At 57.4% G+C, this 23,850-nt stretch overlaps 5 protein-coding genes across 5 annotated transcripts; all 5 read right to left on the bottom strand.

Annotated features, from left to right (window-relative positions):
• Nucleotides 1-3,165: 3,165 nt before the first annotated feature.
• Nucleotides 3,166-7,473, bottom strand: LMXM_08_29_2190 (conserved hypothetical protein; the record flags this gene model as incomplete). Its single annotated transcript, XM_003872289.1, has 1 exon — nucleotides 3,166-7,473. The coding sequence occupies one exon, from the start codon at nucleotides 7,471-7,473 to the stop codon at nucleotides 3,166-3,168; it is 4,308 nt and encodes a 1,435-aa protein (XP_003872338.1).
• Nucleotides 7,474-11,450: 3,977 nt separating this feature from the next.
• LMXM_08_29_2200 (putative GTP-binding protein) lies at nucleotides 11,451-13,526 on the bottom strand (the record flags this gene model as incomplete). The annotated part of the gene is made up of 1 exon (XM_003872288.1): nucleotides 11,451-13,526. One exon carries the CDS (start codon nucleotides 13,524-13,526, stop codon nucleotides 11,451-11,453), a length of 2,076 nt encoding a protein of 691 aa, XP_003872337.1.
• A 1,875-nt stretch (nucleotides 13,527-15,401) lies between these two features.
• On the bottom strand, nucleotides 15,402-16,865 carry LMXM_08_29_2210 (conserved hypothetical protein; the record flags this gene model as incomplete). Its single annotated transcript, XM_003872287.1, has 1 exon — nucleotides 15,402-16,865. The coding sequence occupies one exon, from the start codon at nucleotides 16,863-16,865 to the stop codon at nucleotides 15,402-15,404; it is 1,464 nt and encodes a 487-aa protein (XP_003872336.1).
• A 2,783-nt stretch (nucleotides 16,866-19,648) lies between these two features.
• LMXM_08_29_2220 (hypothetical protein, unknown function) lies at nucleotides 19,649-20,692 on the bottom strand (the record flags this gene model as incomplete). Its single annotated transcript, XM_003872286.1, has 1 exon — nucleotides 19,649-20,692. The coding sequence occupies one exon, from the start codon at nucleotides 20,690-20,692 to the stop codon at nucleotides 19,649-19,651; it is 1,044 nt and encodes a 347-aa protein (XP_003872335.1).
• Nucleotides 20,693-22,002: 1,310 nt separating this feature from the next.
• On the bottom strand, nucleotides 22,003-23,607 carry LMXM_08_29_2230 (conserved hypothetical protein; the record flags this gene model as incomplete). The annotated part of the gene is made up of 1 exon (XM_003872285.1): nucleotides 22,003-23,607. One exon carries the CDS (start codon nucleotides 23,605-23,607, stop codon nucleotides 22,003-22,005), a length of 1,605 nt encoding a protein of 534 aa, XP_003872334.1.
• Between the last annotated feature and the right edge of the window lie 243 nt (nucleotides 23,608-23,850).

Raw genomic sequence — 23,850 nt, 5'->3', positions numbered from 1 at the left:
TCAACATCGCCTACGAGGAATGTATTATGACCCGCAGGAAAAAAACCTCAACCTTTCTTTCCCCCTCTCCACCCTCCCGCCGCCGCAGCCACCACCATCAGACGCAGCTGGTGTAGCACGCCGGTGGTGCAAACAGACGACAGGGGGAGGGGCTGCAAAAGGAGGGATTCGGGCCCCACCCACTCCAGGCAGAGTACGCCAACGGAAACCCGAAGCGGGCCGTCCCATGAAAAAAGCAAAGGTGGCACCATGGCGTACATCTGGGGAGAGGCGGGAAAGAGGAGGTCTGTGTGGCAACATGCACATTTGTGTTAGCAGGAGTACCGTAGATATCCACGCATCTTCCGAATCGGGGGCGGGGCGGGGGTGTACATGGGTGCCACAGATGCACTCTTCGACTCGTTGAGAGCTGCTTGTCTTCTCTGCGCCGGCATCGAAAAGAAGGGGACACGCTATGCACACATGCTTCAGTCAGGCATGGGAAGCTCGCGCAGTGAAGAAACGAAGGGGGTGCGCGCGAAGACGCGACAACGGCTGGAGAGGTGGGGATGAAGAAAAGAAATGAGGCGCGCGCACCACATCAGAGCACGCCAAAGCCATGAAGAGCTCCAACACAAGCGCACACGCACACTTCCGCATGGTGGGCAACTCGCCGTAGCAGCACGCGATAATGTAAAAGAATACTGATGCACTACATGTACCCCAAGAGAATTACACAGAAGAATGCAGCGGGCACGAGAACGACATCCAACAGAGCAGCGGACGAAGACAGCAGAGAATACTAGATAGATACACCCACGCTACACATGAAGAGAGGGAAAGGCCTCACACCAGAGTCACGAAGACACGAAAAACCGAGAGAGCGGAACGGAGGGAATGGGGGAGGAAAATCGGGTATAAAGTTTACAAACAAACCGCTGAGGTGCAAGCACGCATGCAGCATTCACAAGAAGGCCTACATTCCACACGGACGTAGGTGCGCGTCACTGCCGTGGCAAAGGCGAGAGAGAGACAACGAGGAGTAGAGGGCAAGGGAGAGGTGTGCTTGGGGGGGGGGGGTGGACACTTCTCCGTGCGTGGTATCTCAAGGTCCAGTACACCCCCACTCTCTGTGTGGGGAAGCCAAGCAGCCCCTCCCCCTATCCCTGCCAACGCCGAGCCACTTCTCGTGGTGACAGGGTCAAGCACCTTCGACATGGCGGGAGGTCAGAGCGATGCATCGCTGCTAGTTTCGGTGGTGAGGTCCTGGATTGGGGTTGTGTTGAAGCCGCCTGCGACAGTGAGCACGCTTGTACCATTCACATGATAGGCGATGTGTCCGCGTGACATGAGCGTCCCTTACCCGAGCCTCACTGCCTGATGGCGGAGGCGGCCTGCGCGATCGCACGGGAGATGCACCCGGTGGCGACCGGTATGATGGGTGGAGTGGATGAAGGAGCCCAGAAAAAAAGTCATGCCTGCTTCACCTTAACGATTGTGGCGGTAAAAAGCCTGCAAAGAGGCTGGCGAGAATGCCCCCGCGCAAGAGCACCAGGTGATCGATGGAAGAGTGCCTCCCATGCCGGAAAAATCAATCGAGAGCACCGCAAAGAGCAGCGAGAGGGAGAAAGATCAACATAGTCCGATGCGAACAAGGCAGACAAAGTCCACAAAAGAAAAAGCGGCGATAGCTGCGGTGTGCATTGTGCGTCAGACGTGTCCACCACCCAGACAGGGGACGTGCATGCGGGAGAGGGAGAGAGCGCAGGTAGACAAGCGTCACGTATGAGCCCCGGAGAAGTGAGAGCGAGGGTGTATCGCGAAGGGTGAAGAGAGAAGGGGAAAGAAAAAATGGATGAGGCAGCAGTAAGGTGCGATGCAAATCGGTGTGTTGCTACTCACGTGTCGCAGTGGACAACGTCTACGCGGCACGCGGCGCAATCAAAAAGAAGTGTGTCTGTGCACCATTAATTCGGGTATTGCGGTCGTTGCACCGCGGTGCGGTTTGCGCAATGGCGCCGCTCTTGGTGTATCGCCGTGGCGTCGGCACCTACTCATGCGCACGGGAGAAGTGGATGTGTGTACGTCCTCCAGGCGTGCTCTAGGTCTCTTACACAGGTACACACACGCACGTACACGCCGCCGTACACATTAGGATTCCTCCAACATTGCTGTGATTAGTGCGGCAACATCTTACTCTGGTGCTTTGCTCTCCCTCTCTCCTTCACTGCAAGCTTCGGTGCCCATCACTTTTTTGTCGACTCGCGTGCCCCCCCCTCCCCTCCTTGTTGCTGCTTTCGCCGTTTCATAGATAGCTCGGTGATACGCACACAGGGCTCACACACACACATACAAAGACCTACAAAATAGAAAAAGAGGGAGATGGGCATGCGAAGTTCGCCTCGTCTAACGAAGGCGCGCGTTGTTGCCGACTCGATCCTCGGCAGATACACCTACACCCACACACACATACATACGCCCGCACGCACAATCGAAACACGCACGCAGGTGAGGCACACACACAAGCAAAAAGGACGGCACAAGAGGGGGAAGGATGACGACAACGAGGAAAAAGCGAATGAGCCAACGAGGCACAACGTGGGGAGAGAGAGGAGGGGTGGAGTGTGAGCACATCCAATATGTGTACCACATACACACACACTCACACGCACACACAATGAAGGCAATGGTCACTAAAAAATGCCAAACACCTCCCCCTTCCAAAGGAACGGGCGGGGTAGGGGAAGGCAATGAGGGGGGGGGCGAGATACACACAAGCACATATGGAGAGAAGGTGAGTCAACTCCGCGATAGACCTGCTGCAGCGCTCGCAACGTGCGAGTACACCCACATGCAGCCTTTGCAAAAGCAAGTACACACACACAGACGTCATTCACTCTCGACGCACTACACACCACCACATATACAAAAAAACAACACACAGGGAGGCGATCAGAGGCCGCATGCTTTTTCTCAGCTTGACTGCTGCACCTCCCCTCCCCCTCCCTCATTCCCACCCATGCATCGCTGCTACACCAGTCGCTGCAGCCGCTATCCATGAGTCCACTCCGCTAGCAGCCGCACGGGGCTGCGTGTACACTGGACTGTTCGCTGCAATCAGCTGCCTCACGCAGCTTCCAGCGTCGTGAGAATGTGAGCACTTACATCCCGTTCTTTTACTCACTTTCAGTACGTGCCGGAGTTCATGGCGTCGTACATGTCCTTGTGAACCATGCGCTTCGGCTTTTTCTTCCCACGCAAGCCAGCCGGCAGCACCGACAGCACCGTCTCCTTGATGAGTTTGCCGCGCGGCACCCACTTGGGCAAAGGGCGGCTGTTGTCCGCTAACATGAAGAAGATGACAGTCACCACCATGGCGACAGCCACACCGGCGGTGGCGCCGACGGCGTAAAAGTCCGTCCTGTTCCGCTCACGCTTCGACGAGGAATACGGTGGCGGCGGGCCCTGGCGACTGAGCTGCGTCAGCAGCGGGTCGATGTGCAGCACACGGCGGAACTCCGTCGTGCTTTTCGCCGCCGCACCGAACTCGATGAGGGCTTCGACCACAACCTCGATGTCTGTGTCCACCCCTAGCGCGCCAGGGATGAAGGTGAAGGCGTACACGACATCCGCCGCCGCCGCGGACGACTCCATATGCGCGCTGTAGGTGATGCTGTTGTTCTTCACGTGGGCCTCCAAGTCACGGAAAGCGAGGAAGGGGTACTTGTACTGCCACCAGTCACCGTCAGCGTCGCTGTTCGGGATCGCAGCCGCACCAGTGCTTGAGTCCTTGTAGATGAGATAGATACGCGAGTTGTTGTGCTGCACGTACACGCTGCGCACCGTCACCTCGCTCGGCTTGACGCCGGGCATGTTGACAGCAAAGAGAGCCCAGTCGTTCGGGCCGTACGAAGAGCTGAGGTCGTCAATGCACAAAGGCATCACCGCCGCGACGCTAAGGGGGAACGGGCTCGACGCCAGCGACGAGCCGAGCGGGTCTAGTACCGGCCAATAGCTGCCGCTGCGGCACGTGCTGAGCCCACTCTCCATGCAGGGAGAGTCCTTTGAGAGACTGGAGACGTACATGGACAGATGCAGGTTCAGCCGCTTGTAACTGTGGTCATCCATGAGCAGCACAAGCTGCACCGTACCCTCGTAGTGGAAGGCGCGCGAGAGGGTCTCGTTGAGGCCACTGCTGCCCGGCACGATACCGCGCAGCGTCACGTTCTGGTACGCTGTATTGCAGTTCCGCGTCGGGGAGAACCCGGTCTGGTTGAAGACGTGCATCTTGCTATCTGGGCAGTCGCCAGGCATCATGGCAGGCCCCTTGAATAGGTGCACACGACCCTCGCCATTGGCGCAGTCCCCCTCCGGGAAGCTAGGACCCGTGTAGGAGACGTCCGCTCCCTGCAGCGGCGCCACACACTTCGTCTTCGAGCCGGTGCACGTCGGGCAGTGCTCGTCGCTGAGCGATATCCAGTCCTGTAATACCCACTTGAAGCCTTTCACGTGGCGGTCGCGGGAGTAGCTCGTGGTCATGTACGAGTCCACGAAGGGGTAGACGAGCATGTTGATGCCGAACGCCTGGTCCTGTGTCTCGTTGTCCACGTATGTGAAGAATTCGGCATCGACGGAGATGAGGGGCTCCTGAATGCCCGTCTTGGTCACGGCGACAAATTGGTGCAGGTTGATAAGGATGTTGTGGCTACTGTACTGCACGTCGAACTGGCCGGGCTCGAGCCACGAGCTCGCCTGCACGGCCTCGGAGTAGAGCGTGCCCTGCAGCTGGAGGTTCCCGACAAACGACCACACCGGAGACCCATCATATTTCACCATTTTCTCCATCGAGCTGTACGCGAATACGCCTGTCCACGTTGCATCGCAGTCATCCACGTCGACCGCCCAGCGGCCAAGGGAACTGTTCGTGTAGTTCGCCGGCGTCAGCAGCGGCGCGTAGCGGCACGGGTCGGTGAAGGTGTCGCAGTTCACGTGCTTGCCGCCAAACTTCTGGTACCACGACTGGCCAGAGTTGTAGTAGGCACCAACGCCGCCGGTGCCAGAGTCGAGCGACAGCATAAACCACTTCCACACGTCCTCGCCCATGCCGGTACGACCTTGGTTGGCGAGGCAGCTCATCTCAAAACCAGGAGAGCCGGAGGCAACGCTGCCGGCAAAGTCTTTCGGCTCCATGTACCCCTTCGGGGTCGTTGTGATAGGCTCAAAGGTGGGGAAGCGCACGCCGAGGTTGCCAATCAGACTGTAGACGAAGACGACGAGTGATTTGTTGCGCCACGTCACTGTCATGTCGTTGACTGGACGGCCATCCTTGCGCGCGTAACCGGTGGCAGGTGTGATGTCCCACACCTTCCTGTTCGGGTACGTCTTCCAGGCGCTCGCGTTACACGTGCCGTGGCAGGTGATCTGCTCGTTGGTGATGGTGGCGTTGCTGTCCGGGTCGACTGGCAAATCTGTCGGCACCGGGGGCAGCGTCCATGTATTTGACACAAGTAAGTAGGCCGTGCCAGTGCAGTATTGCTGGCCCATGCAATGCATGGTGAAGACGAAGGAAAATTGGCCTTCGTATTTCGGCGGTATGTACACAAAGTCTCCAATCAGCGACACATTGATGCTCCCCGCCTGCGGGGAGGTGTTGAGTGTGAAGTAGCGGCCGTGCGCACATATATCTTGTCCGTGCATGTTGCTCAGAGATGCGTTGAAGGCCACACCGGGGCTTGTCTGGTAGTAGTACACATTCGCGCACGGCGGCAGCGGCGCCATGGTTGTGGAGGTCGTGGGCAGTGGCGTGTAGGCGACGAACACCAGCTGTGTACGGCACACGAACACCTTGGCGCAGTACACGTCTACGGCGGCATAGTCTACTGCCTGCGACTCGGGGGCCATGTAGGAAAACGCCCCCAGCAAGTTCAGCAGCAGAGAGCCGCTGATGTCGCTGCTGCTGTTTACAAGCACGTACGTGGTGGTGTTGCACGAAGAGGCAGGGACGGGATCGATGGTGCCGCGTATCGACTGCCCAGTCTGCACTTCGTACCGGAAAAGCTTGGGGCACATCGCGATTGGCGCCGCGGTCGTTGTCGTCGTCGTCGGGGGTGTCGTGGTTGGGTAGGCAACGAGAAACATGACCTTCACCTGGCACAGCACCTCCTCGCGGCACTTCATCAGCACCATCGTCACCACCTCCTCTTCGGTATCGGGGGCCTGGAAGAAGAAATCGCCATTCGGATTGAGGGTGAGCCCCGGCACGGCAGACAGGATCGAGGGCGACGGGGCCGCACCAGAGCTGCACACAGTGCCGCTGACTATTGTACCCGTCACGGAGTCGCCGGGCTCCAGAAGGAAGACGACGAGTCTGTTTGGGCAGGCCGGGGGGTCGTACGTCAGGTGAATTAATACTAAACCCTGGCAGATGTTCACGCCGTTGCACGCGATGGTGTACGAGATGTTCGTGTCCTGTGGCACCGTATCGTCACTAGTGGAGTAAACATAGCCCAGGGGGTCTGACGGCTCCGTGACGACGGCCGTGCCCACAGACGGATCCCCGATCGTTGCTGTGTACTTGCACTCAGTGTCCTTCACGTCCAGCAATAGATCACCATAGTACACCTCGCCGATACGGTAGGTGTTGACGTAGGTGTGGTGCGAGCACGAAGGCAACGTTTCTGGCGGCGCCGGTGTTGGGGCAGGGGTCGATGTCGGTGCAGCTGTCGTGACAGACGCAGGCCCCAGCACCACGTCCACCACGTCAGCACACACAATAATGCCATTGCACTCCACGGTGTAGCCCAGCGAGGTGCGGTAGCCGACTGCGGTGGTGCTGGGGGTGGAATAGGTGTAGGAAAGCCCTACCGGGGCCACCACCACGGTGCCGACACTCGGCTGAAGGGTAATGCTCACCTGGTAGACGCAGCTTCCGTCCTGTATATCCATCGGGAAGGTGTCATCGTATACCTCACCAACCGAGTAGGTGCGCGCCTTGAGTGCGTGCGAGCACAGTGGGTACGTGGGGCCGGGCAGAACACTATCGGAAGAGCTAGAAGACAGCGATGACAGCGGTAGCACATCCGAGGAGGAGGATGACACCGTCGTCTGTGGCAGAGCATAGGTGACGCTCGACTGGCATATGACCGTGCTGCCACACATCGCATACAGTGTAAAAGTTGCCGGCGTGCGGTCGTTGACGCTCACCAGGTAGCTCCACCCACTCAAGGCCACCACGGCGTTAGGGGGTCCAGGGTCTTTCGCGATGGTGATGAAGGTAGCCTCATTGGAGGCGCAAGAGCCGATACCCTTGTATTGGAGGATGCCAAGCGATGTGCCATCGGGACTGGTGGTGTAGAGGGTGGCATCATCGTCACAGAGAAGAGGGATGACTGAGTCAGAACTCTGTCCGCGCGCCGTGGAGGCCATCAAGAACAGTGTCACAGTCATCACTGCCATGATGCCTGGATGGCGCAGCGAAGTCGAGTGCCGCGGCATTTTCGTTTGTACCCTTTTCGGTGGTTACCTCGAATGAAAACGGGCGGCCCTTCAAGAAGGGGGAGGGGAGGCGTGTGGAGGGAGGAACGGGAAGGGGTGAAGGTTGGTGCACGAGAAGACAGGGGAGGGGGCTGGCCGATTCCGTTGAGGAACTTATACGCGCGCACACACGCACAAAGAACAACAACAGTAAAGGACGTGCAGGGCACCGATGAGCTACCCAACAAGCCCACAAAGGAACGAATAAAGCTGCCACGACAGGCGCCTCACTCGATCCCTACGAAACAACCAAAGCACAGAGAGAGAGATCCCGAGTATATCTGGCAGCCCCGAGCAGGCACACCGGCTCACAGCAAGCAGGGAAGGAGAGGAGCAACTACGTGGAATACAACGGAAGAAAAAAAGAGGACGACGACACAACTACCAACAATAGAGCGCGGAAATCAAAATACGAATCATAGCACACACACACACAAAAAAGTGCGCCGCCCATACAACGTGCTCTGACGGGGACAGCGAGATGACAGCCGCACTGAGAACCCTTTTGCGTGCACGGCTGCCTTTCTAATTCTCTTCTTTGTTTCCTCTGTGTTGAGCACGAACGTCGAGAGAGATGTGGAAGGGAGAGAGAGACAGAGAGACACAGACACACACAGACCATGAATTGAGGGGGATGCCTCGTGCGCACACCAGCACGGAAGAGAGAGAGGGACACGACAGAAAACCTTCACACCAAGCAAACAAACAAACGCGTGGCAGAGGTGCCGTGCAACGAGAGTGAAGGTGGGGATGTGAGCAGACGGAGAAGCCTGCCGCCTCCCCTTCCGTTAGTTATGCTCCTACTACGAGCCACGCACAAGCAGACGCACAGGAAGAAAACGCGCGAGATGTAAGGTGCGCCTCGCAGCAAGGTTAAACCTTAACCGTGTAACGCCGGTGCGTCACTCGTTCGTTAGCTTTATGCTCGGCTGCGGTCGTGCGTGCCGGTTGTCGACTTCTTTGCCCCTCACGCAGACACCGTAACCTAGCTGAGAGTCGCCTGCTTGAAGACAGATGGAAAATGAAGAAGATAGATAAGCGCTAATGATTTCGTGGAAGCGATGGCACGGTGGCGCGCGTGTGCGATACAACTTTAATGAAAGTGCGGCGTGTGGCGTTTATCTTGCCGACAAAGACGCAACAGGTGCGAATATATATATATATATACGTGTGTGTCTCGCAACTCTCCGCTGACGCTCCGAGAGATGAACAGATGTCGACGCGCCTCAGCACACACCCGCCGCGAGTGCAACCCCCCTGCTCCGCAGTGAAGACGGTGCGTGGAAGAATAGGGCGGGGAAGCGAGAACGAGTGTTTCACCCAGGTCTCAATCAATAACACCGCGGAGGCACCAGCAACAGGAAAACTACCCAGAAGATAAAAGAGGACTAAAATCAACAACCGAAAACAAATAAAAAAACAGAACAGTACGCAGCTGTTCCACACTGCGTAAGTGCATTGATGTGCGTGTGTGTGTGTGTGTCGTGGGGTGGTGAGCACGTGAGCGTAATGGGGAGAGAGGGAGAGAAAAGGCGCACGAGGAAACAATAAGATGCGTTAAAAAACAGAAGACCGTATGGCCCATGAAAGCGAAAAAAAGAGGCTTCAGACGGCACGCACAACGGCTCCAGTTGTGCGCGTAGTGAGTCGTTTGCCGGGACCCCTCAAGGCTGAAGCTGATGACATCCGTAGTCGGTCCTCCGAAAGCGAGGCGCGAGTAGGGGAATGGTGGAGAAGGCAGCTACGTCTCTCGATTAAGCTAAGGTCCGCAAAGACAGGAACAAAGATGGAAATGGGGGTGGGGGCACGCGCCACCAGCACTTTGGTCTCCTCCACCTCCCCCTTGCTTTCCTCTTTCGGGCAGGAGGCGTCGCGCGTGGTGCTGGGGGGGGGTGTCCGTTGCACCTCTAAGCCAACAACAAACCCGCCCCTGGCCCATATCGCTCGATGCGCAAGTTGCCGCGGGACATCGCACATCGCCCCCTACCATAAGATCGCGGCGCTTCCTGGGCACTTTGTTTTCTGCTCTCCTTTTCTTCCTGTTTTTTTTTGCTCAAGTTACATTCATGATTGGTCGTAACAGCAATTTGTGCGCCATGCGTGAACAGAGGGGGAGGACGGGGAGGGAAGACGCGAAAAAGAGAGGGAGGAGGAGGGGGGACAACCTGCAGGGGAAAACAACATCAAAGGAACAACACACAGAGGACACAACCAACGAAGGCGCCACAAGGAGCAACATCACCGTCACCGCCTCCCTTTCTTTTACAGCTGCACCCCACCTTCTTTTTCTGGGGGAGGGGGGGTTGCGTCTCGCCCTTCGCTCTTTTCGGTGCGCCTTTTTTGTGGTGGTGGTTTCGCCGTGTTTCGCGGAGGAGGCCCTCTGCCTCCCCACCCCTCACTCACTCACTCACTCACTCGCTCGCTCGCCCAGCGAGCCGAGCATCCATAACCCTAGTGACACCGACAGCGCAAAACGAAACAAAAAAGACAAGGAACACAGCAAAGAAAACCAAAACGGAGGTCGCAGCGCAGCACGGTAATGCTGCGAGAAAACAAAGGCAAACAAGAAACATATAATGGGAGAACGAGGAAAAATAAAACCAATGTAGTGCGAACTACTCGACTGAGAAGCAAACATGAACCAGAGACAGAGGCACACAAACAAGAGAGGCGTTCCCTCCCCGCCCTCATCGCCAATCGCTGACAGAGAACAGCATCCACTTCTCCCACACCTTTCGACGCCAGGCTGCTCCGCCTTTGACTGAGTACACACGCTGAGACGCCGACCTCACCTTGTATCAGTGGGTCTCCTCCCTACTTGTCGGCTACACGCTCTAGACTCTCCTTTTTCTGTGCCATCTGCCCTCACCCCCCCCTCCCCACGCTCGCACGCACGAAACGCACATCCACACCGATGACGGCAAACGTCGGGTGCGCACAGCAAGCAAGCATGCACAAAAAACTCTAACGAAATTCGGATGGAGTATCCATACCACCATCACCATGCACACGCTCTAATAGGAAGAAGAGAGAGACCAGTACAAGGGGTGCTGGCATAGAAGCAGCAAAAGGCGAGAACATCTGCTTGTCGTGCCCCTGGGTGCATGTGTGTGTGAGAAGGAGGCGGAGAGTGCGGCAACAAGAGCATCACATACTCAGCGAGAAATGGACGTAAAAAAGCGAGCGAAAACAAAAAAGGAAACAAGACAGAAAATGCGGTAACAAGAGCAAACATGTGTTCACAACCACAACATCGGCGCATCACAAGCCCTTGCCTTCCCTCTCTCTCTGTGTCTCTCTCTCTCTCCTTCTCGGTCATCCTGCCGCAGTGTGATGAGTGCAAACGCTCCATGTGAACGATTCATTGTTTTGTTTTCCTCCCTCCTGCCCTTCACCCGATTCCCATTTTAGGTGTGATGTGAAGAGCAAAAACAACAAAAGGCACAATGCAGAGAAGGAGGGAGATCGCCAGCACATCATCTGGCATGCATGCAAATCGAGATATGAACAGCACACCAGCAACAGCAGCAGCAGCAGCGATGGTGTTGGGAGAGAGAGATAGAGAGAGGGAGGGAAGGGGGCGGGCGCACATGTGCAACAGCAAAGCTTATCGAGTAACAGAAGAGGGTGCCATACAATCAAAGAGAAAGAAGTCAAGAGAGCAACGAGAAGCGCAACATCTAAAAAAAGTCAGAAGAACACTCACACAGAGACAGAGATGGAACACGAGTAGCATCCACATAGTCATGTGCATATACGCAGAGTGTCTGTCTGTCTGTCTGTCTGTGGGTGTGTGTGTGGTGTGTGTGCGAGACGTGTACGTGTACGGGTGCCTTTCCTGCATTCATCGAAGCTCACCGGAGCAGCGTCCCTATCCTTGTCATCTAGTCACGAAGAGAACGGGGCGACTGGCTAGGGGGGAAGCTCTGTAGAGGAAATTAGTCGGCAGCTTGTATAGACGAGGACGGTTCCTTGGTAAGCTGGTAGTCGCGCACGCTGTTGAGCGCATCCTGCGCCTTGGTGAGGGCCTCGAGCATCTCCTTGGCCGCCTTCCGCTGCGTCGCAATGCCTGGAGGCTCGGAGAGCAGTGCTTTGGCCGTCTTCTCCGAGTACAACTGAGACACCAGGCGCGCATAGACCTCTTCTCGCAAGCGAGCGATCATTAGCAGCGTAATGGCCTTGGGTACCTGATCGGCGACGTTGGCCTTTACAATCGAAAAATAGCCCTCCACCATCTCGCGAATGGCGCTGTTCATGTACTGCTCGTGCGTCGTCATGTTTTTGCCTAGCATAATGCGCGACGGCACATCGGTCATGACGGACTTGCCTCCGTGGCTCATGGCATTGTCGGCGTTGGCGTGATCCTTCGACTTATCCGGCCTCTTTTCATCCTTGTTGCCTTTCTTGATGTCTTTTCCGCCCTGCTTTGGATCCGTCTGTGTGCCGCCAGCTGGTGAGGCGTTCGGGTCTCTCGAATTCTCCGGCGAGGACGACTCTCCGTTCGCGGTGCCGTAGATATTCGCGAACGCGCGCTGCGCCAACTCGTCCATCATAGGATGCTTCACGTTAATGAAGCCGCGCTCGGCTTGGATGATGGTGCGCACGTGCGTTGAGGTTGGTTTGCGGTAGTCGAGCAGCATCTTCTTGCAAATCGAAATGATAGCCTCCTTCAGGTTCGGATAGCGGTCCACCTTGCCAGCGCAGGTTTCAACGATCTTGCTCAGCTCCTCGTAGACGAAGGTGACGCACTTGATGCACGGCTCCTCGAGACGGGTGATCTGCTGCTTTGACAAGGCGACAAACACCTGGTCGGAGGGGAACAGAGTGGCGTGCATACCGGCCATGTTGCGCGTGTTGATGCGGATGTATTCGTCTGTGAGATCTTTCGTGGCGCTCAGGCTGGTCACGTAGGTGGCGAAGCACTCGTGGAAGATGTAGTCCAGACGCGCCCCACCAAGCAGCTCCTTCGTGGCATCCGTGATACCACCATCGATCGTCTGATTCAGCGTGTCGCTGAACAGCTTGATAAGGTACAGCAGCTGTGCAGTGGGCTCGGTGATGTCCTGATCAAACATGCCCAGTTTCTCCATCTGCTTCTTGGTGGCTTCCATCAGTTGGTCCACGTGGCGCTTCAGGTCTGGAATAACGGCTTTGATGTGCTCCAGCAGCAAAAAGTTCAGCTTCTTGCTAAGGTAGGTGGTACCAGCCTCCTCCGCGATGGGGGAGTAGATGGGCGAGTTTGCAAAGAACTCGTACTCGCTCCGCCGGGCACCCTCCATTGACTTGCGATCGTTGATATCCTGCTGACTACGGCACACAACGCCGATGAAGCCGTGGCGGAGCTGTAGGACCCTGTTCTGCAGTATGTCAAGACAGTCCGTGCCCTTGTCCATCAAGTCAATCTTTGTGAGCACACCGACCGTGCGCAAACCGTCGGGGTCCAGCTGCTTTGCCAGGCGCAGCGACTGGCTTGTGGCAAGATCGGTGTTGGCAGGAGAAATAGCCAGAATGATTGTGTTCTTGGGCGACACGTAGCGCGTCACCATATCCTTGATCTGGCGGTCAATGTCCTTTGGCTGATCGCCAACGGCGTTCATCACCAGACCAGGCAAGTCCACGAGAGTCAGGTTCAGCACCGTCTTCGAGTAAACCTTGAGGCTGATCGGCTTATCCGTGATCGCGGACGGGCCGGCCATTTCGATCGTGCGGCGTGTGATTTCATTTTGGATCTCGTTGAAGTCATAAAACTTCTTTTGGGGGATGTGTAGGAACTCGCCCCACTCCTCATTGTTTGACTTGGGCAGCTGCACGAGCTGCAGCACGAGGGGACAGCGTGTGACAATGCCGGATCCGCGCGGCAAAAAGTCCTTTCCGACGATCGACTCCAGCACAGAGCTCTTGCCACAACTCTGACTACCGACGACAGCGATCTGGGGGAGGTTGAGCTTGATGTTCATCTTGACGCCGGCGAAGGCGTCATGAAGCTCGTTTATCACGCTGATCAACTGGTCCATGGCTGTGAGTGTTTGCTATGCGGGTATGTGAGGAGGAGGGGAAGGGTCGATGCGTGGCGAGCAACAAGGGGAGGAGACGGTGGGGTATAAAACGCCAACGGCGGGAAGGTACAAAAGAAAACAACGGAAAAAGACGCTGGTTCTGCACACGCCAGCAAAAACAGTACAGCGTGACAGCGTAGGGTGCTGTTGACGGTGCGAGCGTGGTGAGCTCTGCCTTCGACTGGCGCTGGTGGTGGACACCCGCCTGGTTCTCTCCTACACCCACACAAAGGGCACGAAGGTGGCACGCGAAGGCAAATCGAGCCGGGGGAGAGGAGGGGAGGAGACCACAGAAAAAAAAAAGAAAAGACAACAAAGGCCGGAAGGGACAGCGGAATCGCGGGATGAAACAGCGACAAGAAGAAAAAGACGAGAACCGCGCTGAAAGCGGTTGCCTTCCGTGAATGTGAGTGCAGCGCGATCCAGCGACAACGATATATATATATATATAATATATATGTATGATAATAATAATAATAAACCAACAGACCAGCACCGGCGCACAGAGAGAACGAGAGAAAACGAGTGCGCGTGTGCGATATGAGAAGCGTGTAGATGGGCAAATACCGCGCACACAGGCAGGAGATGGCGACGCCGAGTAGGGGGGAGGAGCGGGGACGGTCGAGATCAGAAATCAACGCTGGGCAGCAAAGGATTGTGACAAGACGTTGAGAGAAGGAGCTAAAGCGCAACCTCGGTTTGCTGTGGAGGCCCTGTGATGTGAATGCAAAGTTTTCGGAAAAGAGAGGTGGAGGAAGAAGGGGATGTAGAGGGAGTCACGCGGGTACACAGACGCCACTAAGTGCTGTGGCAGAGAGCGAAGAATAAAGGAAGAGGGAAGCGCACCGCGTAGATGACGGTGGAGAGGATGGGGCAAGGGCAACGGAGTGTGGAACCAAGTGCGAGAGAGAGTGGGGAAGGGGAGGGAGGCAGTGGAGCAAAAGCGTGAGGAGGAGACTAGTGCGGTGCAGTGAGGTGAAAGAGGAAAGCGCGTAGAAAATAGCGCGCCACCCGTTAAGCAACGGCAAGGACGCATTTTTTCAGCCGTGTAACACGACGATGTGTCCAGAGTGCACCGTCGGATGAGCATTTCTCCCTCCTCCCCTCTCTAAACACACAGGCACGCACAAGCACACATACGCGCAGTAGGAGAGAGCGCTCTCGAGGCTTCAATGGACCGCAGAGAAGTGAAGAAGTGACGGCACATGCAGCGTGCAGAAAAAAAGACAGCGCTGCCCCTGTGGACGTTGTGTCCTGTCGTTGGTGTTGATGAGTCGCTACGCTGTGCAAACGGGCAGCAGGAAGAAAGGGTGAGAAAGAGAACGGTGAAGGAGTGCACGGCCGCGCAGACAAGCTGAAGATACGCGCGCCGTGACCGCGAAGAGCGATGACAGCTCTTCAAGTAAGACATAGCGAACGAATCGGCGACGAAGAATGGGAAAAAAAACCAATGGGCACCCATGGTTCCCCGTCTCGTACGAGACATCGCTACGCATGGCATCACGACCGACGAGGAAAAAAAAACGGTTCACAGAAGATGCGAAGGCTTCCGCCCATTATCGATGTCCTACCCTGCACTGCTACGACACGCACACACAGGCACACGCAACGCGATGCACCGTGGGTGGCCCACGCACGCCACGCCCCAAAACACTATGTACATCCCCTGTAGCAGCAGGGCTAAGAGCACAGCAGTGCCAAGAAGCACGCCAATCTCTACGGGCTCGGAGGAAGCCCGGTGAATTTGCGCCTGTGCCGCCAACCGATGTACGCTCTCACTCTCTGTCTCTGTGCCGCCATCAGTGTTGCGGGCGCTACTTGACCCAAGTCGGTTCATCGACTCGATGCCGCGGTGGTCGGAGTCAGCACTGCAGTCATGGGTTGCGACGCCAATGTGGTCGCCTCAGCGGAAACCATCATGGTAGGCGGCACAGGCGAGATGTCCTCCGCAGATTTCACGATACCACTGCCCGCAGTGGTGTTCTTGCCACTGCTCTTGAGTGGGTCTGTTGTTCCTCGCGGATTGATCGATAGGGAGGGTGATGAGCTACCACCCATGCGACTCTCAATCTCCAGGAGTGTGGAGCGGGTGGGTGGTTCAGCGGCTTTTGGAAGAGAAGCTGTAGGCGGTGGGGTTGTACTCGCCACACTCTTCCCGGTTGCGCTGGAAGCCTTTTCGGTCACCTCGCGCAGCCCTCTGAGACGCGCACGCACGTCGCCCCGTCGTTCCTGCACCTCCGGTGCGTACGGCACCGTCACCTTTAGCTGTCCGGCCGTGGTAGAGCGCTGCACCTGCGCCGCGTCCGCCGCAAGCTCGTCCTCGACCGGCACCTGGAGTAGCTTCCCCTTGATGAAAACCCGCACCACATCAACCTCTACCTGCACAGAGAGCAGCGTGGTGGAGATGAACTTGCCAGGCTCCACGGTGAGCACGAACTCCGCAGCGTCGTCCTGGTTCATGTGGAAAGGCACGCGGGGCTCGTTGCGCAACAGCAGACGACCAAACTTGCTGCGCTCCTCCTCGGTGGTCAGGCGCTGCGACGGCTGTTGCTGCCTCTTCAGCTCCTGATGGAGAGCAGCGATGCTGCCGGGCTGCGGGGTCGACTGCTCTTCCTTTTTCTTCCGCTCCATCTCCTGCTGCTCGTGCAACATCTGCAGACGCTCCTCCGGCGTGTGTCCGTACACACGCTCACCCTTGTCGTTGTACTTGGGCGGAAACGGATCTATTCCCTTTGCTAGCATCTCTTGCTTGATGCGCTCCGCCTCGCGCACCCTCACCGCCTCCTCCTCGGCCACCTCAATCACCACATCCTCCGCCTGCCGCGCCATGATGCGCTCCGCTCTGATGATCTCATCGCCGTCCAGCTCCTTCAACTGAGGCAATGAGTGAATGACATAGGCGCGGTAACCCTCCGTCTTTGTGCATGGATTGCCTGTCAGATGTAGCGACTCCAGAAACGGATTCGCGAGCAGTGTCTGCACCGACGTCGGCTCCGCAATGAAGTTCAGCGTGAGGTCCAGCCGTTCCAGCGCCTCGCACCCTTGAAGCCCGTCAATTACCGTAATATTGTTCACGGCGAGGTTGAGGTACTTCAGCCACTTCAGGTGTCGTAGCCCTTCAATGCGGCTGATGTAGTTGTTGCAGAGGTAGATAATCTCCAGCTGGCGGCATGCGTCGCCGAGGAGATCGATCTTTTCAATATCCTGCTGATGAAGAGCGATCTCTTTCAGGTTCGAGAGGCAGCCCTCGTTGTGCTCCGCGCGGCGACGGAGCAGCTCCACAGTAATCCGGACCATCTAGTATATATATATATGTGTGTGCCACTCTGTATGCTTAGGTGGAAAGGCAGAGAGGGACGGCGTGGTCTGCGATATCCTGGCGCGAGAGAGCCACTACAGAAAGGGGCAGGGCAGCACAAGTGGAGTAAGATGGGAAGAGACGGATTGTTTATGCGGGTGTGAGGAGTGGGGCAACCCGAAAGCGGTGCGTACGAGGGTGTAGGCGCCGTCGACAGATGTGCTGGCCGGCTCGCAGTATGGCGCACTTCACTGCCTGGGGCCACCGTCTGCTTGATTCCAAAAGCATCGTCTGTTTCCCTACCTCTCCTGTCCGGCGTTCAGGTCGGTGGGAGCGACAGGAGGTCAATCGGCCCATCGTGTCCCCCCTCCCCATACCGCTCTCACCACTCCGAGTAGAGGACAGCAGGCAAAGAAACAGAGCTTCAAGGTGCCGCTATGTGTCGCTAGGTGCTACACACACACACAAGCTCTGTCTGCTCTACACATGCCGCAGCCCTTCCACGTTTTTTTTTGGAACCGCGGCACAGCACCCACGCATTTGGTGCGGTGATCCATCACGGTATCTCGATTTTTCTTTTTGCTTCGGTTGTTCTTCTCTCTGCTTTGCACGTGCTTGCTTGTCCCTTCCACACACATACACGCGGGTGCAGACGTGCATGGCATCGACCCACACACCCTTTGCCCGGTCTCTCTGTTGTGTGCTTGTCCCTTCCATCCTCCTCGCCTCCCACTCTAGTCGGTGGTGACGCCAGTCAGCGAGACGCGCGCATCAGCACACAAGAAGGGTGGAGCAAAAAGACCACGAAAAAAAGAGAGAAAACCCGACAGGGTGCGGACAGCTATGCAAGCCGCAACCAAGACAGGAACAAAAGGATGAATATATATATATATAAGCTATTCCTTCAACATGTCCGCCCTCTCTGCCGTACAACATGAGTCGCACGCCATCCCACCCACTGGCACTGCCGCAGTCCCCATCGTGTGGTACAAAGCAGCCGTGGACACGCACGTTACAGCAATGGGCCGACTCAGTTGGCTGAGCGCGGCACCTGTCTCAAACTGTGACCATCCACCCGCGTCGCAGGTCGCCGCCCACTGCATCTTTCAACGTGGCTCGGGCTCCCCACATGCGGGGCAGCGTGAGGGCGGGGCTGAGACACGCTCGAGTCACGCGGACACTCCGCGCATCACCTGGATGACAAAAGAGTATTCTCTGTGACAGGTCGCTCCAACGCCACGCCAACCAGGACCTCACCGCCGACGTCAGTAGCGCTGCATTGGCCTGGCCTTCCCACATCGCAGGCACTTGACACTCCTACCAAGAGAGGTGGGTCAGCATTTGGCAGGGGTAGGAGAGGATGGGGAAAGGGCTGCTTGGCTTCCCCACAGAGACTTGGGTGTACTGGCTCCTGAGACACTACACACTGAGAGGGGTCCACGCGTCGTCAGGGCTCCATGAAGACCCACGACAGCAAACACAAAAAATGGGCCGGCTAAGAGAGGAAAGAAAAGAGCACAAAGAGACGCTGCAGACATACCAGAGCACCGCTCACTGCCCGGACCATCGATGTCCGCATCATCACCACCGTGATCCAGCCGCGGACGACGATGAGAAAGTGACATAAAATACAAAGGAAGCATACCACACAGGGCAGCCATCCCCCCCCACACACACACGCACGCACGCACAGAGAGAAAGAGAAATACAACGGCATTGAAAAGTTAATAAGAATGTAAAACTATGTATACGAGAAGCAGGAACGAAGAAAAAAGGGCCGCCGCGCACCGAGCCCTCCTCCTCCGCACCCCCACACACACACGCTCTCACGCTGGAGAGGGAGTAAAAGGCACAGGAAAAAAAAGCACATCAAAGAACAGCATGTCATGACTAGAGGGGAGGGGAGCGGCTATGGCACATCTGTCGTCCGTAGAAAGGGAGATGAATAGAGGCTGACGAACGACCGCCCTCACAGCATTCCTCGCGTAGTGTACGGGGCAGTCACATGAGAGCAGCCGCGAAACCACGAAGAGAGCAAAGAAAGAAAAGACAAAGCGGAAAGTCAGCGCCGCACCTGTCAGGGTGGCCCTCACCATGTCTCCCTGCAGCTGAAGCGGAAAGTGGCCGATCTCATCTTGGCTGCGACCCTAATCATCCACGAAGGCATCCATTTACATACGGAGGACGGTTATGGAGGCGTCCGTACGCGTCGGCGGTTGCGCTCGAGCACGTTCATTCAGATCGACCCGATGCTGAACGCGGCGCAGCACCCGCTCCGTCGAAAGGTGTGGTTAGTGGATCTGCAATACTGATACGCGCGCAGCTGTCACAGCAGCTTTCCAGCAGCTCCTCTTAATAGGTCCACACCGTTTCCTTGGACTGCCAGTGACGCCGCGGCGCATCACGGAGCTGCAGCACTGACCATCGTGACGCTGCTGCTACCTGTCTGTCGATCCGTCGCGGCTCACCAAGAGTCCAGTCGCCGCTGGGAGAGGAAAAGAAGGCCGATGTATTTCCTGCGCCGTTCATCAGGTGAGAGTTGTCGCTGACTGGTGAAAAAAAGCGGAGGTAACGCATGGGACCGTCCAGCTCACGTTTCTTCGAGGGCTGGGGACGGCAAAGCCCTCCGTCGCCAAACTGCTGCTTCCGATCCTCGCCCCGAAGCTCTTCATTGTCGTTCCGCTCTTCCCCACTGCTACAGCCAGCTCCCCAGGCTGCAAGAGGTGAAAACTACAGAAGCTTAGCTCAGAGCCTCTGCCGCGGCGGTCTTGCCAAGGCTTAGTCAAAGCTGCACTCTTGTTGCGGCCTTCCTTTTCTTAGACGACGTATCGGGGTCGTTTCTGTCAGCCTTCAGCAGCGGGTTGACATCACGACGCGTTGCAGAGGTCGGCACGGCCACCATATCCCTTGAGAGTCCGACTAGCGGAGGCGCCGGCGATGAGCTAAGACTCAACGGCGACGATTCCGGCGTCGTCAGATGACCGCCAACGCCAGAGGGAGTGAAAGAAGGGCTGGCACTTAACGAGGGCCAGTGTTGCAGCGTCGGCGCTGCCGCAGACACATCTAGTCCATTCGTGAAATGTGACACTGAGTCAGCTGCGGAGACGAGGGCAACTTGCCTCGGTGCACAAAAGGCCCATAGGCTTGCACTTGTCTCCTGCGATCGAGTAGCACTTAACGTGGCGGCGCCAGTGTTCCCCTCTGACGGGGTTACGGGTATGGGATAGTTCTGCATTGCCTTCTTCACACGCAACCCGTCAGGCGCCAAAACCAGTGACGCCCTCCACGTCTCGTACTTCTTGAGCGAGCGGCACAGCAGCGCCTCATGAGTGCAGGTATGATGCACGAAGCTCAGAACGTTTATGAGTGCCTCATACTGCGCAACAGAGGTCGCGTGTAGCAAGAGGTCCACCGGCATCTCGTGGAAGCAGTTGCAGCGGGGAAAGTCCTTGGGTGAAATGGCGAAGGGGCGACTCCGCATGCGAATGCCAATGGCCCGTGCTTGAGCATCGCAGATAAGTTTCGAAATGTCCTCGACTTTGGAGCTCCGCGAGACGGGCCCCCGCCTCGAGGCGACGCCGATCGTGTCGCCTGTGACAAAGACGACACGCTTGTCGAGGACACCGATACGGTTGAGCTTACGCACCACGTCAAAGAAGAAAAGCTGAGTACCGAGCAGAAAAGGAAAGACGCTGCTGTACTTGCCCGGGAGGTGGATGAGGGCGCACTCCACGAACGGCTTACCCGTCCGCGTCACGGGGGAGATGCCCTTCTCTTCCTTCTCCATATCACACGAGGCCGCGTCGGGTGAGGAAGTGGGGTTCATGGAGTGACGCAATGACACACGGTTGCTTGGGGCTCGAAGCAGTGCTGATTTGCCTTACACATGCACGTGAAAAGACGGTCCCCCTTCAATTCCTTCACATAGACAGAGAATGAGAGAGACACAGGGAGTACGTCTGCGCGCCTCTGGTATGTATCATCGTCCAAAGAAAGCTCTACCATGTTCTGTCACGCGCCTTGCCCCTCTTCCTCCCCTTCCCTGAGTATGCTTAGCTCTTTCCCTTTACTGGATGTATGTATACATATATACATATATACATAAATATATAAATATATATATATATATCGTATCTTCTTTCCGTCGGCCGTGTCGGTAGGAAGAAGGAGCGCGGTGGCGTACTGGCGTGATGTGGCGTCGACTAGTGAGCGCCAAGAACGAGAAGAGACAACAGAAAGATGCAGGCGGTAAAGTCAGAGAGGGGAGGAACATGCAAGGATATTCGGTGCTGAGTTTCTACGACATTTACATGGCAGAATGCGCGTCCTCATCAACCCAGACAACGACTGCGCTGAACGCAGGTGGTCACGCTACCCTCACGCGCCGCAGACCACATACGAAGAGCTACCTTTCCGTTAAGGCGTCCACCATTCTCTGCCGTACAGCATGAATCAATACTCCGCTCTACCCACCGGGCCTGCCGCAAGCCCCATCCGCGACCTGCGAAGCAGCGCTAGGCACACCCGTTACACCAATGCGCCGACCCACTCATCTCAGCAGCGGCACACGCCTCAAGCGCTACCCACCCACCCCCGCATCGCGGGTCGTCGCCCAGTGCATCTCCCCGCGGTGGCACCCAGGCGCCCCACACCAGCAGGCAGTGTGAGGCCCGGGGGTGGGAGACGTACGCGTCACGCTGACACTTCGCCCATCACATGGGCGGCACACGGGCGCATTCGCTGTCGCAGGTCGCTCCGATGCAGCGCCGTGTACGACCTGGCCGCCGACATCCGTCGCGGCAAACCACTCTGGCCTCCCCACGTCGTAGGCACTTGACCCCCTGTCACCACCAGAGGTGGCTTGGCATTGGCAGAGGTAGAGGGGCTGCACGGCTTCCCCACACAGGGTGTGAGGGGTGTACGGGGCCCTAATGTACCACGCACGGTGCGGTTTGTCCACCCCTCTCCCTCTCCCTCCGTACCATTTCCCCATCGAGCGGAATGTACGCAGAACGATGGAATGGAGGGGGACGCACGCTGCCGCCCTTCCAGCAATTTATACGACCTCCGGTTTCCTGTTCCGGCTCCCCCACCCACTCTCGCCCCACCCCCTTCACTGCACATAGCGCGACCTGCTCAAAAGGTCGAGCCGGCGAATACCTTCATTATGCGCTCCTTGGCTTCCGTGAAGCGCGCCTCGTCGCCGGAGAGCATCGCCTCATCCACGCGCGTCACCTGCCGCAGCAGCTCGCCATTGTCCTCGCCGAGCGTATCGCGATAGCCGTAGTAGCCCTCCTTCACCAGCCCCTCGCCTGTCCGTGACGCGCGAATCATAGTGTTGTAGGTGTCCATGAGCACCTCGTAGAAAGGGCTGGCAACGCCACTAGCCTGCATGCGTTCGTGAAGCCCGTCGACTGTCGCAGCGAAGAGGTGGTGCTCGTGGCCACGGAAGATCGCCTCAGCGGCATCTTGCTTGCGAAAGTAGAAGTCAAGCTTGCGGCCAAGAGCAAATTCACGCGATACAAGACACGTGCAGGCACACCAAAGCGTAGACACGGCTGGCAGCGGCAGCGGCGTGCCTGCCGCATGGCCCAAGAGCTTGTTCACCAGTTGCTCTGTGGCCGCGACGGCGTGCTGGGCGTAGGCAGCCAGGGACGTCACGCTCGTGCCCGTGTAGACGCTACTCACCAAGCCCGCTCCGAAAGAGCAGAGCGGCACGCAGCCATTCACAATGGCCAGGATGGCAGCTGCATCGGGGGCGGTTAAGTAGGTGACGGACTCGCGAGGAAAAAAGAGGCGAAGCTTCTCTGCCAGTGCCTCTTGCCGGCCGGGGTCAGCGGCAATGGATGGCGTCCATGAGGCGAATGTGAGCGCCACACCGGAAAAAGCATGAGGCAGCTCCCTGCCTGACGCCGACGAAAGCGCTCCCCTCGTTCCATTTTCGCTGGCACCACCGTCTGCACCAGCGACCGCCGACAATGCGCTTGGGGGCCGAGATGGAATGGGCAAAAAAAGTGTCGCAGATGTCCCGCTCGATGACAGCGGCGTCGACTGCAGGGACCACTCCTTCGCCAGCACCGGGCCCGACGCCACCAACACCGGTGTCTCGATTTCGGACAGTGAGTCCGGCGCCGCTGAACTGGCATGTTCTGTGAGGAGACCGTTTAGAAGCGTATCCGCAAGCTGCGCTGGCACCGCTCCATCAGCGGCGAAGCCTCGTGTGAACACCACGACAAACCCAGTGGAAGGCGCTGGTTCTGATTGCAACGACGCAACCGCAGCCCGCGAGGAGCGCCACCGGGTGAGCACATCATGGGTCGCTGGACAGTGCTCATTGCCGAACGCGGCGCGCGCCCATGCATCATGCCCAGGCAGGTACGAGACACAAGGAGTGCACAAGAACAGAGGGTGCTGGGTCCGCTTGCAGTTTACTGCGGACGCGGCTTCGCGGCAGAACTGCTTCAGGTCCTGGAAGTGAACAGCAGACGGCCATGGAGTTGCGGTAATGCTTGAGGCTCCAGTGGGTGACGTAGAGGCACCGGTAGAGCTGCTCTCTGCACCCGAAACGTTCGCTCGGTTGCTGCTGTACGTCGAAGACAACGTCACGGTCGCTTTCTCCGGTGCCGCCATAGCAGTGTCCCGCGTCAAAAGAGTGACGGAGTCGACGCTGTGGTTTGCTGCGAGGGCGCAGGCGCACGCCTTACCCAGCTCTCCGGTGCCAAGGATGGTGGCCGTCCTCATGTCGACTGGCCGTCTCTTTGAGCAAAAACGTAAAGACGGCGGGATGAAACAAGCGTGGCCGCTGCGGGGGGAGGGGGGGCAGGCGGGCAAACAAGCACGCGCCGGTGCAGTGCACCTACAGTCACAAAGGGCACACGAACATGGTTGCCCGTGTGCACGCAAGAGAAGGAAAGGGAGCGAGAGAGGGCAGGTGGAGTCACCGTCGGTTGGAAAAGAGAAAATGACGCGGTTCGAAGAGTCACA

This window comes from Leishmania mexicana, chromosome 8, assembly GCF_000234665.1.
Source record: "Leishmania mexicana MHOM/GT/2001/U1103 complete genome, chromosome 8".
Taxonomy (NCBI): domain Eukaryota; phylum Euglenozoa; class Kinetoplastea; order Trypanosomatida; family Trypanosomatidae; genus Leishmania; species Leishmania mexicana.
This window is presented reverse-complemented; position numbering and strand designations above follow the sequence as displayed.